Here is a 16983-nt window from a genome sequence, read left to right on the forward strand (position 1 = left end):
GGTACACGTGCGCCTTTAACGCATCTGAGAGCAAAACGCGAGAGGCTCCGTCCATCTCTACTAACCAGCACCTTAGTGCAGCAATTTAAGGAGCTAACATTAGTGTGTATGTGTGTACAAATTTCATGTAAAGCCTCATATTTAGAGGTCTATTTTTACAGAGAATGTACATAAAGCTACGTAAATAGTAAATCTAAGAAGTATCTTGGAAAATCAGTAAAAATTAATACAAATGTTATAATCTGAAAACTTATCATTGTAAAATAATTTATTTAAGTATTGCAGAACCAATTAATAAGAATCTGCAAATTTTCCCCAAGAAACTCTGGAACCATAGTGCCTAATGCCCTTTAAAATCGATATTAAAGGAGAGAGAATAAAAGGACTGCTTGATGTGACAGTCACCGGTGCATCCCCATCCAGTCGGAAACAAAATTGTAGCTCCAGAATTGACCTGATGATGAGCATCTGCAGCTCTGCCTTCCAGGGTCTATCTCCTCTCTTTCACTGGCGTGCAGGAACTGCAGTAAAATGAGGACCCCCAGAGCGACTGTCCTTACCAAGACTCAGAAGGTTTGGCCTCCGTATTCTGGCATCCATTTCTGGAGTTCGTCATATAAAGCAGCCTCCGACCTAGCTCCAATGGAAGCACCTGCATTTGGAGTCAGTCTCTCCAGAGGCAGATGCTTGGGCATGTGCTCAGGAAGAGCCTCGAGGAACTGTGATTACGCAGCAGCCCAAGGCTGTAACAATCTATTTGTTCTCAAGGCATCTGAGTCCCAGGTTCGAAGCCGTCCTTCCACCCCATGCATATCCTTTGCTTCAACAGCAGTGAGGATGCCTCCAGGAAGTGTATTGTACTCAGGGCTTACAAATCCAAAACTGGCTTAAGTCCTCGGATGGAGAGAAACTTCCAAATGAACAAAAAGTTGAGCTAAACATTGAAAAGTTTAGTATTTTACTTAAAAATTTTCAGACATTTTCCAAGTATCTAGGAACTCTGTGGACATGCCTGAAAGTGGTGTAAGTGAGAAGTGATACTACTCTACTCCTGAGTTTCTTTCTGTTCTTCCCTTCACTTGGTCTGCTCAAAGTATGGACTCCAAGCTTCACTAAAAATCAAACCTGGGCAATTAATACTTCAATAGGCATAACAATGAATTTGGAAAAGAGCTGAATTTTATTAACTTTTTAGGTATGTCGATTTTATGCTGAGAAATTCACCAGTACTATACTGGTGGTATTTACTGAAGCTTGTTTAGAATCACAAAATGAATGTTCTTTTATTTTAAAACCAAGCTGCATTTTAGAAAGATGTGAAGCTCGGAAGGAAATGCAGACGTATAAATAAGGGGGAAGTGTACTCAACAAAGGTTGTAAATATACAGATTAAAGTTTCTTATTATTTTGGTTTAAAGTGGAAATTTCTGATGTCAAATAGACACAGCCTGCGTTTCATAAATTTCTCCCAGAAAACCTTTAAATGTAACAATTTGAAAAAAATGTTTTACTTTTGTCTGAACACAGACAATCTATTTTCATACACACAGTGCATGTGAACATATTTATATAGCAGATTGCATAACTACGAATTGTGTGCAAATGGGCCCAACTCCTATTTTTGCATGCACAGATTTCGGTATTCTATCCTACTGGATGGTTGACACAGAGTGCAATGTCATAGTTTTTATTCAGTGGACTTAAAGCCAAGAAACCATCCCAATAATTATTTACAATTTAATAACTGAATGATTATCAGATCGTGTTATACTGCAAAACTGTTCTTACACCATGAATGCTGATGCTGTGAACTTTGGATGTTAAACTGGTAAAAGCTGGAGGCTTCGAATGGCATATGCAAATGTAACCAAAGCCTGAGGACTATGAGGAAAGAGGAGTTTCTACCACTCGGCATTTATAGTTTTTATATGCATTGCAGAAGCATGGGGAATTAAGTGATCTCTGAAAAAAATGCTTTAAAAAACTGAGTATACATATAGCCTATAAGGTAAAAATCCAAGTTACAAGTGTATTAAACACTGGCAACTATGTTATCAGAGGGAATACTGAATTATATACATAAACTGTCATTAAACTGTGATTACATGATACTTCCTACCACAGCTTATTAGACTGTACAACAGAAGATATTCCTGTGGCTCTCTAAGGCTCCAGGTTTAAAAGAATTTAGTATTTTCCCCTTGGCTCAAAGTCTAATCAGTATCATTCTATAACATAAATCAGAAACTACTCTTTTTGCTTTTAAGGAAATAAGAAACATAATTGCAACCATTACAGCTCCAACACACACTGCAAAAATGATATCTACAAGCAGTTCCCACTGCATTTGAAAAATGCATTTTCTGAAGAAGCTTCACTTAGTACCAAGGATGCCTTTCAAGTCAGCTTCTACATTCTGAATAAAGTACATAATGGGATTTAAGTCAATCTTTAGAAGTCCCGGAGTTTGCCTTTTCTAACATTTTCGTATCAGGTGAAAACAATTTTTTCATATGGGTGATTGTATTTACCAACATGAGCAAATGTCTACAGAAGAATGCGCTGTTCTATATGTCTGTAAGGAATCTGCACTTAACTGGAAACTACAGGGTCCATCAGAAAGTTAAATTTAAAAAAGATCAGCCATAGCCAAGTTCTTCGTAGATGATGAAAAAAAAAATGGCACTGATAGGTCTAGGTTCTGAAGAGGGGCCACGGTTGAAATGGAAATGCTTCTACATGGGACAGGAATGTCGTGAGTCTGGAGTTCTCGGGTCTCTTGGTGGCAGAAGACGCCGTCTGTGCGTCTCACAGTGCTTTCTGATGCCCATTTACAGAAGTCTTGGCTGTTTCTGAATCCCTTGAAGTATTTGGTAAGTGAAGTTTATGAAGCCCTGCAAAAAAATTAAGAAAATGGTGAGAAATGATATATTGCTGAGTGGCTGGGAAAGGGTTAGGGTAGGGAGAAGAGGAGATTTACAAAGCTAAGTGTTATTTGGAAAGCTGTGAGGTGCTGGCCAGATCCCCTTGAGGAATGAATGATTTCTTCTCCCTACTGGCAACCTCCCTTTGGGGATGGCCTAAGCTGAAGACTGCTGCAGGGCGGAAGTCCTGCCCCTTCCAGGACAGCACGTGAGGGTCCTAAGAGCCTGTCCCTTCTTCTCAGTTCAGTGGAGCTCTGAAGGGCCATCGAAGTCACAACATCCCCGAGGGCCAGCAGAGGCTTCCAGTGTGACTGCATCACGGCACAGTTCCTCCCTCTGCACAGCCCCTTCCTCTTCCGTTGCCAACCCGGCTAATAAACCTCTTCCTGGCAGCACAGCCCCTTCCTCTTCCGTTGCCAACCCGGCTAATAAACCTCTTCCTGGCAAGCAGATTCCCATCTGAAGTGTGCTTCTCAGGGAACCTAACCCGAGACAGATACGTTCCCACTTGCATTTTAAAATGCACACACACAGGCTGGGCGTGGTGGCTCACGCCTGTCATCCCAGCACTTCAGGAGGCTGAGGTGGAAGGATCGTTTGAGCTGAGGGGTTTGAGACAGGTCTGGGCAACATTGTGAAACCCCATGTTCATGAAAAACACAAAAATTAGCTGGTTGCAGTGGCTCATGCCTATAATCCCAGCACTCTGGGAGGCTGAGGTGGGAGAATTGCTTGAGCTCAGCAGGTTGTGACTGCAGTGAGATGTGATCACACCACTGCACTCCAGCCTGGGTGACAGAGGAGACCCTGTCTCAAAAAAATTTTAAATAAAGTGAAATAAATTGCCCCTTACACACATGCAGGAAAATGTAGGGAAAGCCACAGCCAAATATTAATATGTAATTAAAAAGAAAAGAATGGAAAACATTACTAAAAAAGAAAGAAATGACAAAAGAATAAACTGAACATAAATAATATCTCACTACCCAAAGGTATTTCACAGAATAAAAAACTATCACTATCTTTTAAAGTTACATTTATTTCTCTCTGTATCATATAACAATTATTTACATAATATACCTGATACACAGACCAACATTGCCCTCTCACAGGGAGAAAGGGCAGAAGAAAATGTAAGAGCTTCTGTGGCACTGGAGCTTCAAGCACTTTAATAAAAATGAAACGCAATGACATACAGCAACACAGTCAGGTGTTGCTCAACAACAGGAATGCATTCTGAGAAACGCGCTGTCAAGCGATTCCGTCGCTGTGATGCCATCATAGAGTGTATCTACACACCCGGAGGGCACAGCCATGCCATCCCTAGGCTGCAGGGTGGGGCCGGCTGCTCCTCAGTTACCAAGCAGACAGCATGTCACTGTCCTGAGTGCTGCAGCCACTGCGGCACCATGGCACATATCTATGCATCTAAAAACATATGAACCTAGAAAAGCTGATGCGTGCTGCCAGGACATTACAACAGCCGCCACGCCACTGCTGGCAGAAACGGTTCAGCTCCATGATCATCTGCTGTGGCCACTGTCACATAGGCAAGTGGTCTGTTATTGACCAAATGATCATCATGTGGCCTCTGGCCACACAGTAGCACTTCCACAGGGCAGATGTTGAGAAAATACTTTTCACGAAGCTCAGACCTTTCTGGCATCTCAACAACTTACTTGGAAAAGATTTTTCTCCCTAAAATTTCACATGGTAACTGACCTATTAAGCAGTTTTACATCACTCATAAACTAATATAGCACTCCAAATTTTAATCTTTCTGTCACCTGCATATCTTAATGAAAGAAAAGGTAAAACTGAGCCTGTCTATGTTTGAATGGGAAGGAAAAAAAGAAATCAATCCAACACAAAAAATGGTCAGGTCCCAGGAATGACAATAGGAACCCACAGCCGCTGGAGTTGAGGAAGTGTGCTAAAATCAAGCTTGTTAGAAAAGGGACTGAGTGAAGACAGAGGATCACTGCGGTACCCACTGACTGAGCTGAAATGAAGGCACCCTTTTAGGATCGATTATCTGAGTTCACGCCTAAAATCAAGCTTGTTAGAAAAGGGACTGAGTGAAGACAGAGGATCACTGCGCTACCCACTGACTGAGCTGAAATGAAGGCACCCTTTTAGGATCGATTATCTGAGTTCACGCCTAAAATCAAGCTTGTTAGAAAAGGGACTGAGTGAAGACAGAGGATCACTGCGCTACCCACTGACTGAGCTGAAATGAAGGCACCCTTTTAGGATCGATTATCTGAGTTCACGCCTAAAATCAAGCTTGTTAGAAAAGGGACTGAGTGAAGACAGAGGATCACTGCGCTACCCACTGACTGAGCTGAAATGAAGGCACCCTTTTAGGATCGATTATCTGAGTTCACACCTAAAACTTGGCTGTCATGTAGGTTATGCATTCTGAAACGTTCTGATGTGTCTCTTCTGCAGACAACTCCAGAAACAATCCCGTCCATTACCACCATCACCACAGCTAAATTTCTAGTGTTTACTATGTGCTAGATATTCTCTGAGATGGATACTATTATTATCAATGGGCAGAGTAGCAGAGGGGAAAAAATCTCTACAAAAAAAAAGAAAGAAAGGGGATAGCTACTTTACAATGAAATTACAAGTCTCAGCGAAATTCAAACATTACATATACTTAATAAGACTCTTTTTCTGTGTATAAATTGCCCCTTAGCACACCCCAAAGAATACTGAAAAACACTTGGGAAGAAAAGTAAATGTATCTATTAGGTAGTTTTATAGAACTCTTGCTAATTCTACTCTCTCTTATGGTCAAGGAACTGACATGCGTATAAGGCCTTTTATATCAGGTTATGTTTTATTACTTTAATAAAGGCTTTCTTAGCAAAATGATGTCCAGAATACCTAATTCAAAAGCTAAGCTTACGGCAGTTCATTTGCAACCATCTCATTTAGCGAATGGAAAGTGGAAATTTATCTGAAACCATGGCTAACTAATCTTGCTAATACTATAACAGGCTTAAAAATTAAGTTTTAATGCTAGACATCTGATAAAAAGGACTGTTTGATTCCTACTTCAAGTTGGGCCAGCTTTATTAAACCTAAGCATTAAAAGGTATAAATTATCTGGTGTGTCAGCTGAAATGAGCTGTGACTTTTTCCTGTCAGGCATTGCAATATTTGATGAGCCATCCCCTCCCAGGGCATATTCAAAGTAAAATACATATGGACAGCTCATCTGAAATCTTTCGCGCCTCCCAAAGGTCACCCTCTCAAACATCAAGGTTGGAAAGGCCTGGTGATGTGAGAAGCTTTATTGCTGCTCATATCATTTAAGTTATCTGAAAACTGGACCTTAATGAATCCATCAATATGTGGCCTTTTACAATAGCTAAAAGCCCCAATATGGAGTCATATGCATTCAAATCATGTCAACTCAGGTAAATGAGCTAATGTCAGGATTTTTAAAAATTTTCTACAAGAAGTCACTGCCTTTCCCTTCTTCTGTCATAAAATTACAACCCCCTCCCACCCCAAACCAAGATAATTTACTGTGTCCTGGTATTTTTAAAGTATAAAACTTGAAATATGTTTAGCACTAATGTGGAAATAAGCATAAAAATACATTCATAGGTTACGTTTGTACCCTTTAGCTAAACCTACCCGTTTTTAACACCATTACAATTCATGTGACTCTTGGAACACATAACAGTAAATCCCCTCTCTTCTATTACATCAATGCCAAGAATGCTAACGTTTTCATCTTGAATTTATTCTCTGGCTTAATGAAGAGACTTATGGGTTAGCCTAATACTTGCAAAATCCAAGCCTCAAAAAAGCTTTAACTAAAAGGTATTATTACCAAGAGATAAGCTTTTCACACCGTATCATCCTCACCACCATGACCACCATCGTCATAATAAAGGGGCTAATATTTACTGAGTTCTTAGGATGTGCCAGGCGCTATGCTAAGGATCTTACAGAATTATTTCCGTTGATCTTCACAAAAACCCTAACAGGAAGATGATACTATCACTGTATTACAGATAAGGAAGCTAAGGCTTAATGAAGGAATTTTGCACAAAGTAGGGGATCAATAATTTGACCTCTAAGGTTTTACAAATTTGGGAAACTAAATAGCTGAAGATGTAATATTAACTCAAATGTCAAAATTATTATTTAGTAGAAAGAGGAAAAAATACCCATAAACCTCAGGATTACCTAGGGCCTTGAAAAGTTCTTCTCGAACTGCAGAGGTGAATTTTCGGACCAGACACAATGTTGTCACAATAGCAAAAAGCAAATTGTAGGATAATACAATATAGAAATTTCCCAGCCAATTAAACCTTCCAAAGTCGCCAAGTAGATCAAATCTAGTGATTCCTGTTAAAAATAAATAAAATAGCCCTTAATGAAATCAGGTTAAGACATATTTAGTGTGCTACAAGTAAAGTACAAGTTAGATCGAATTCTATGGACTTTCTCACTTCTGTTACGTGAGATGCTCTAATGAATAAATCCTAATTTAAAATATGTAACTATTATCTAGTGGGACAGCCTCAAGCCAGCCCTAACCTACTTCACATACACGCCACAGTCACTAGCAAGTGATGAGTAATGAGGTCAGAATGAACGCCCCTCGACATTCGACGGAACTCATGCTGATGTTAAAAATCAAGCTCTCGTGCTGCTTACATGGGGAGGATGGCTGACTGCATGCTCTACCGAGACAGGATGGCTGTAACTGATCACAGGAAGCAAGAGTCACGATGAAAAAGATGCCTGAGAACATCCTTACACCTCCTCTGCTGCTGCCCTCTGGAGGAACTGCCCGTCCCCTCTCTTTAGTCACGTCTCTGGGCAAATGCCATCTCCTCGGACAGGAAACCTCTGACTCCCCTACCTAAAACAGCAGGACCTCCCATGGCCTTCTATACTAATTATGACTCTTCATAGCATACATAGACTAATTTTTTTTTTCTTTTTGGCTTATTATTGCCTGTTTTCCCACTAGAACGTAGGTTCTATAAGAACAGGAACTTTGTTTCACCCCTATAATCCCAGTGCCCAGAATAATGTCTTATACACACTTAATATGTATAATATAAATGAATAAATAAGATAATTTCCTTCCATTAAAAATTGTTAACCTGAGTTTAACGCTTATAGGCTTGTAGGGTAAAAAGGCAAAGCAGGAAATACAGTAGGATGATCTAATATATGCATTGAAGTTACTTAAATTCACCTATACACATTTGTAAAAGTATTTTTACTTAAAAATAGTTTAAATAGTTATTCTATTAAATGAGCACATGGCCAGGTCCAGTATTTATTGGAAAAAATACATGAATGGTAGGATTTTTCTGACCACTGATAGATAAATAAATCACATCATTCAGGTGTCGGTCAAGTGATAGATAATGGGAATGTCAACATTCTTCAAGGAAAAAAGGATAGAGCATTTGGGGGCCATATAAAATTTAAACTACAAAGAATTAGAATAAGTAATAACAATCGTCTATAAAACTGTATAAATAAAATTATGTACCTCGTATTTTAAGGGTGATTTAAGGATTTTTATGGGTGATCTCAAGAATAACTTTGACTATACTCAATTTTACATTATCAGTTGACCTTTGAGCTGAACTCTCATCCTCCCTCCAATGCAATGGCATAATCTACTACAGATAGCCTCTACAAAAGCAGCTTAGAGAGACAACAGAAAAACCAAATATAAACATTGTCATAAAAACAGGAGATCTCAAAAGTAGCTCTTCTGTAGCCACTTCTACCCAGGACAAATGTGTTTGAAATTGAGAGACAGTAATATACCAAAATACTTTTTAAAGGTAGATAATTAATGAAAACATACAATAAAATAGCTTTTTAAAAAGGTTAAAATGCAGACACCAGAAGAGTACACAGCATATGTCACACATGGTTATGAGATGATGACAACAATCTCGGCTACAGTTTCTCAGCTATTCATATTAATAAAACTTTACTTTGTTAAAAGGAATACATATCTAATTATAAGTTTTATTTTTCAAATAAAGTACCATTTCATTTAGCCTAGGAAGTGATCTTCAAACAAGATATAGTCCTACCAAAACAAGCTGCAGCGGCTTCAACCCAGAGATCCCAGATAAGTAATTTTATCATTAGGGCCAAAGACTCCTTTGAGAATCTGCTGAGAGCTATGAATCTTCTCACAAGAAAAACCCAGACACAGACACCCAAATTTTACACAGCACGAAGCTCACTGACGGAGGACACAGGAGATCCCAGAATCAAACCCTTGCCCAGATGCTCTATACGAGTCTTACCTGCTCTTTAAATTTTTTTGATCATATACTACCATCAGTAAAAACAAAATTTGAGCATCTATACCCCATATATGTGTATTTAATTATTTATAAGCTACATATATACTATTCAATGACATATACAGACAAAACAAAGACTTTAAAAATCATAACAATAAATATAAATACAAGTTCTAATAGTTTCTTCACACAGTCCAACGACTTACTTTATGAATGCATGGAAATGCACAAACTCCACTTTGGAAACCACTGGTATATGCTCTGTGGTGGGTAATCCTACCACCCCTGGACATGGCCTGCATCCTACGTTGTGACAGCAATACCATATAATGAGAAGTCAGGAAGCTGAATGCATCATCACGGTAAGAATGGAAGGTATGTTTTGCAAAATGGGAAAGTGCTTTCACTAGAACTTCTTAGTGGACTCAACTTGGTATCTTGAGACTCAGGGTCAAGACTTAGAGACATCTAGGCAAAGAACAGTCTCTATCATCAGATGTTTTGGTTTTCAGGCTATTTCAGGTTGACTTCATCAACAGAAACCCAGGAGCCTGTTGCTATAGTGCACTGAAGAACTAGACAAATATTACCTCATAAAAACTAGTTCCAAGACATCATTGTGTTGAATTTAATATTTTTAAAAATCTGATAGATTGACTAACAGATCACTCTGACCAACACACAGTTCTTCAATTCTGAAAATTTTCTATAAAGACTGGACCACAAGAAACCTTAAAAATGAACTTCTCTAAAATTCTGCCTGAGAGGTTTCTGGCATGGCAATAATTAGATTATAAAATGTACTTTTAAAATTAAAAGCACCAACAATTAAGAAAAAATGGCAATACTCAGACAAAGCTTTAATAGCAATCATTTGACAAATGTAAAAGAGTTTTAAACCTCTATTTCTGTAAAAAGGTAAAAGCATTTTAAAAGCAAGCAAATTTTTAAAAATACTACTATTAGAAGTAATACTACTATTAAAAGCAAGCAAATATTTTAAAATACTACTATTAGAAAGATCTAATTATCAAATGTTGTTGTTTAACTCCCTTAGTCAAGTATCTAAATGCTTATGTCCATTTGGAAGTTCATTTGGTTAAAAGATTAAGTAAAATACACACCAGGCAAGAAGCTTAGTAAGTTAAGCAGTGGTTAAGCGTAAGGTTCACATTATCTAGATTATCTGTCAACAAAAAAAATTCTTCATGACAAACTGTACAACACCTCCCCCAACTAGAATTCAACTGAAAATATTTTATGCATAATTCCTTGAATAATGATCTTTTTCTATTCATACCTATAAAAGAACTAACATACAGAATAAAATCTCATTTAAGAAAGGGCTGGTTTCTCTACCTGCAATATGAGTCAATAGAATTTATGTTCTTTAGCCCACCTGAGTAAACTTCTACTTTTAGCAAGCCTATTCATCTTCCTAAAGCAGCAAAAAGTAGTTAAGAGAGAGTTTATAAAGCTTGACACATAAAGGGATCATTAATATGACTTTATCAATAAATTATATATGTTGGCATTTACACAAATGGCTGACATAAATATCCATGGTTTTAATGTAAGATTACCAGAAAGAACACGTACATCTTGTTATTTAAAAAAAAAACTTATAGATTAAATGTTCTTTGCTGAAATATTAGGATTAGCATACTTTTTTCCTTCTGAACTCAAAGGTTAGATTATTACACTATGTTTTCAAATCTCTTCCTCTAAACCAGATTTTTGAAATAATATTAGCTAAGACAGTGTTGGGAAAAAAAAGTGACAAAGAGTATGAAATAATGAAATCTACAGTCATTTTAAAACAGGAATAATTTAAATTGGCTCATTGCCAATTGTTTTATTCATTCAAAAACAAAGTCATTGTAAAACGAAAGAGAGGCTCCACTTCTGGGGTGGAATGAAAGATGATGCTGTTGAAGCAAACGCTTTACCTTTTGTTTTTGAGATGGAGTTTTGCACTTGTCGCCCAGGCTGGAGTGCAGCGGTGCGATCTCAGCTCACTGCAACCCAAGCCCTCCTGGGTTCAAGCGATTTTCCTGCCTCAGCCTCCCAAGTAGTTGGGAATACAGGCGCCCACCACCACGCCCGGCTAATTTTTGTACTTTTAGTAGAGATGGGGTTTCACCATGTTGGCCAGGCTGGTCTCGAACTCCTGACCTCAGATGATCCGCCCTCCTGGACCTCCCAAAGTGCTGGGATTACAGGCGTGAGCCACTGTGCCCAGCTGACTTTACCTTTTCACCAGTCTTACTGTGCAAGTATATTTTCATGAAATTATATCAATTGGAGATATACTTATTGACTTCAGGCTCCAGCCTATATGGAGTAAAAGAAACCAGATTTTCCCTCTCAACTTTATAAACTGAAATACTGAACAAAGTATATGAAACAACAGTTTTCAAGACCCTAGACATCAGGAAACGAAGGACAGTGACCATTGAGAGATGAGAAACAAACAAGGTGCGCCCTATGATTGCCACAGTTTACCACCTAAAGAGAGACTGCAGTGTAGAGAGAAGAGCTGAGGAGAGCTCCAGCCATCTTCCTAAGTTCATGAGATGAAGCTTGGAGCATAAGGATGACACAGTGGCCAGAGGGCTGCACAAAGGAAGAACCTGGCAGACAACTGACCAGTGTATGCTTGTGGGGAGCAACTAATCAAGAAATGAAGCAGGTGACAGAATGAGTAGCAAAGACATTAAAATGGTTATTTTAACTACATTTCTTATTTCAAAAGCTACAGGAAAGATAAAACTTGCTAAGTAGAGATATGAAAGAAAATAGACTGAAACTGACCTTCTACAAAGGAAAATTATACTGTGGGATATGCAAATTATACTAGATAGGATTAATGGCAGATTAGACACTGCAGAAGAAGAGATTAGTAAATTTAAAGACACAGCAACAGGAAAACAAAACAAAGAGCAAAATAAGAAAAGAATGAAAAAAGCATCAATGAACCATGAATTAATTTGAAATGTCTTATGTACTTGTGATTAGAGTCCCTGAAGGAGAAGAGAAGAAAAAACACTATTTGAAAAAATAGTGGCTGAAAATCTTTCAAATATGATGAAAATTAACCAAAGAAGTATAATAATCTCAAAGAACAAGGAATCAGAAAAGAACAAACTAAACCCAAAGTTAGCAGAAGAAAGAAAATAATAAAGACTGAAGCAGAAATAAATGAATTAGAAAATATAAAAACATTAGAAAAATCAACAAGAGTTGGATTTTTTAAAAGATAAAAGTGACAAAACCCTTAGCTAGACTAACTCAAAGAGAAGTCAAAAATAACTAAAATAAGAAATAAAAATAGAGATATTCCAACAAATGACACAAATAAAAAGATCATAAGGAACTATTATGAACCATTATATGCCAACAAATTGGATAACCCAACAGAAACAGATAAATTCCTAGAAACATACAATCTGCCCAGACTAACTTTAGAAGAAATAGAAAACCTGAGCAAACTAATAAACAAGAAGATTGAATCAGTTATCAAAACTTTCCAGCAAAGAAAAGCCCAGGACCAGATGGCTTCAAAAGGTAAATTCAACCAGACAATTCAAAGAAAAACTAATATGAACTCTTCATAAACTGTTCCAAAAACAGAAAAGGAAAGTAAACTTCCAAACTCATTTTACAAGGCCAGCATTGCCCTGATTCCAAAGCCAATAAAAAGGCAACAAAAGTAAAGAAAACTACAGGGCAATATTCCCAGTAAACACAGATGCAAAACTCCTCAATACAATGCTAGCTAGCAAACCTAACTCAACGACACATTAATAGGATCGTACGCCCTAGCCAAATGGGGCCAATTTATTGCTGGGATGCAAGTATGGTTCAACATATGAAGGTCAATCAATGTGATATACCACACTAGCAGAATGAAAGACAAAACCACATGATTAGCTCAGTAGATGTAGAAAAGAGCAACTGACAAAATTGAATATACTTTCATGATAAAAACCCTCAACAAAACAGGTAAAGAAGGAATTTATCTCACCATAATAGAGACTTTTTTTTTTTTAAGAGACAGAATCTCACTCTGTCACCCAGGCTAGAGTGCAGAGCCTCAGCCTCCTGGCAAATGATCCTTCCCACCTCAGCCTTCCAGGTAGTTGGGACTATAGGCACATGCCACCATGCCAGGCTAATTTTTGTATTTTTTGCAGAGACAGGGTCTCATTTTGTTGCCCAGGCCGGTCTTGAACTCCTGGACTCAAGCTATCCACCCACCTCGACCTCCCAAAGTGCTGGGATTACATGCATGAGCCACTGCACCCAGCCAAGACAATAGATATTTTTAGAAACCCACAGCTAACATTATAATCAATGGGAAGAAACTGAAAGCTTCTAAGATCTGGAAGAAGGCAAGGATGCCCACTTTTGCCACTGCTATTCAACATACTACTGGAAGTCCTAGCCAGAGCAATCAAGTTAGAAAAACTTTAAAAATCCATACAAATAGGCAGAGAAAAAGTAAAATTATCTACATATGCAGTTGAAATGATCATACAGGTAGAAAATCTTAAGGACTCCATCAAACAAAACTTTTAGAATAAATGAATTCAGTAAAATTACAGGTTACAAAATCAACATAAAAAATCAGTGGAATTTCTTTCTATACACTAAGAATGGACTTTCCAAAAACGAAATTAACAAAATAATCCTACTTGTAATAGCATCAAAAAGAATGTCATAATAAACTCGACAACTTAGATGAAATAAACAAATTCCTTAAAAGACACTAACAAAGTTCACTAAAGAAGACCTAAACAAAACTACAAACAAGAGAAATTAAAAGACATGTAAAAGACTCAATATTGTAAAGATGTTAATCCTTTCCAACATGTTTTATAGATTCAATACAATCCCAGTCAAAATCCTAGCAGATGTGGTGGCTCATGCCAGTAATCCCAGCCCTTTGGGAGGCTGAAACAAGAAAATCACTTGAAGCAGGAGTTTGAGATCAGCCTGGGCAACACAGCAAGAGCCAAAGACTACACGAAATTTAAAAATTAGATGGCCATGGTGGTGAATGCCTGTAGTCCTAACTTCTTAGGAGGCTTAGGCAGGAGGATCACTTGACATCACGAGGTTGTGGCCACAATGACAAAATCATACCACTACACTCCAGCCTGGGTGACAGAACAAGACTTTGTCTCCAAAACAAACAAACGGTATTAGTCTGTTCTCACACTGCTATAAAGAAATACTTCAGACTGGGTAATTTATAAAGAAAAGAGGTTTAATTGGCTCATGATTCCATGGGCTGTAGAGGAAGCATGATACTGGCATCTGCTCAGTTTCTGGGGAGGTCTAAGGAAACTTTCAATCATGGGGGAAAGTGAAGGGGAAACAGGCACATCTTATATGGCCGGTGCAGGAGCAAAGGGTTGGGGGAGGCACCCGACACTTTTAGACAACCAGGTCTCACAATAACTCACTATTGCCATGACAGCAGCACCAAGGGGGATGGTGTTAAACCATGAGAAACTGCCCCCAAAATCCAGTCACCTCCCACCAGACCCCACCTCCAACACTGGGAATCACAACTGGAACATGAGATCTGGGTGAGGACATAGATCCAAACCATATCACACGCACATAAAACAATTTTTTAAAAACCTAAAGAACTTATACTACCGATGTCAAGTTTTACGACCAATCTATTGTAATCCAGACAGTGTAGTACTGATGTAAAGAAAAAAAAAGACACTGATGAAAAAAAAAAAAAGAGCACAGAAACAGAATCACATTCACACATATGTGGACAATTGGCTTTCAATGAAAATCCCAAGGTAATGCAGTGGAAAATGAATAAACTTTTCAAGTAATGGTGCTGGAATAACTGGCAACCAGTATGGAAAAAAACCCCTCCAATCTATATGTCATACTATATTCAAAAATTAACTCAAAGTGAGTCATGGGCCAAAGCACAGAAACTAAATGTATAAAACTTCTAGAAGCAAACATAGAGGACAGTCTTTGTGATCCTGGGTTAGAGAAAGATTTAGTAGATTATGACATCAAAAGCACAATCCATAAAAGAAAATTTAATAAATTTGACTTCATCAAAATTAAGGATGTCTGCTTGTTCAAAGATATTGTTAGGAGAATGAAAAGACAGGTAACTAAATGGAAGAAATATTTACAAGTCATATATTTTGATAAAGAACTTTAACCAAGAATATGTAAACAGCCCTCAAAGTTAAATAACAAGAAAATAAATCCAATCTTTAAAATTAACAATAGATCTTAATAGATATTTTGCCAAAGAAAATATACAACAGTGTATTGGTCCATTTTCACAATGCTGATAAAGACATACCCGAGACTGGGAAGAAAAACAGGTTTAATGGAATCACAGTTCCATATGGCTAGGAAGGCCTCACAGTCATGGCAGAGGGCGAAAGGCACTTCTCACATAGCGACAGCAAGACAGAATGGAAGCTTGTGCTGGGAAGCTCCCCTTTTTAAAACCATCAGATCTTGTGAGACTTATTCACCATCACAACAACAGCATGGGAAAGACCTGCCCCCATGATTAAATTACCTCCCACTAAATCCCTCCCACAGCATGTGAGAATTCAAGATGAAATTTGGGTGGGGACACAACCAAACCATATTATTCTGCCCCTGGCCCCTCACAAATCTCATGTCCTCTCATTTCAAAACCAATTATGCCTTCCCAACAGTCTCCCAAAGTCTTAACTCATTTCAGCATTAACTCAAAAGTCCACAGTCCAAAGTCTCATCTGAGACAAGGCAAGTACCTTCTGCCTATGAGCCTGCAAAATCAAAAGCAAGTTAGTTACTTCCTAGATACAACGGGGATGTATTGGGGGACCCCGCCGCCAATATTTCAATGTAGGTTCTTTCTATTTTCCATAAGTGTAGGCCAGCTGAGAAACAGAGAGAGACAGTACAAAGAGAGGAATTTTATAGCTGGGCTGCCAGGGGTGACATCACATATCAGTAGGACCGTGATGCCCACCTGAGCCTCAAAACCAGCAAGTTTTTATTAAGGGTTTCAAAAGGGGAGGGGGTGTAAGAACAGGGAGTAGGTACAAAGATCACATGCTTCAAAGGGCAAAAAGCAGAACTACTAATAAGGATCTAACAAAGATCACATGCTTCTGAGGGAACAGGACAAAGGGAAAAAGAAGAACCACTGATAAGGGTCTGTTCAGAGGTGCATGTATTGTCTTGATAAACATCTTAAACAACAGAAAACAGGGTTCGAGAGCAGAGAACTGGTCTGACCACAAATTTACCAGGGCAGAGTTTTTCCCCACCCTAGTAAGCCTGAGGGTACTACAGGAGACCACAGCATATCTCAGTCCTTATCTCAACCGCATAAGACAGACATTGCCAGAGCAGCCGTTTATAGACCTCCCCCCAGGAATGCATTCTTTTCCCAAGGTATTAATATCAATATTCCTTTCTAGGAAATGAATTTAGTGATATCTTCCCTATTTGCATGTCCCTTTATTGACTCTCTGCAAGAAGAAAAACATGGCTCTTTCTGCCCGACCCCGCAGGCAGTCAGACCTTTTGGTTGTCTTCCTTTGTTCCCTAAAAATCACTGTTATTCTATTCTTTTTCAAGGTGCACTGATTTCATATTGTTCAAACACATGTTTTACAATCAATCTGTACAGTTAACACAATTATCACAGTGGTCCTGAGGTGACATACATCGTCTGCTTACGAAGA

General features: G+C 38.3%; 1 protein-coding gene across 28 annotated transcripts in view; it reads right to left on the minus strand.

Moving 5' to 3' along the window:
* Positions 1–250: 250 nt before the first annotated feature.
* The window catches only part of LMBR1 (limb development membrane protein 1), a 209937-nt gene continuing 193204 nt past the window's right edge, over positions 251–16983 (minus strand). For 20 of the 28 annotated variants that reach the window (XM_001148120.8, XM_063815864.1, XM_063815866.1 and 17 more), the window contains 2 exons: positions 7137–7298; positions 251–2894 (listed from right to left, as the gene is read on the minus strand). In XM_001148120.8, the coding sequence (XP_001148120.3) occupies positions 2809–2894; positions 7137–7298 (248 nt within the window). In that variant the 3' untranslated portion in view covers positions 251–2808. The remainder of the gene's footprint in view (positions 2895–7136; positions 7299–16983) is intronic. The other 8 variants (XM_009444432.5, XM_063815869.1, XM_054655416.2 and 5 more) reach the window with 1 other exon arrangement.

This window comes from Pan troglodytes, chromosome 6, assembly GCF_028858775.2.
Source record: "Pan troglodytes isolate AG18354 chromosome 6, NHGRI_mPanTro3-v2.0_pri, whole genome shotgun sequence".
Lineage (NCBI taxonomy): Eukaryota > Metazoa > Chordata > Mammalia > Primates > Hominidae > Pan > Pan troglodytes.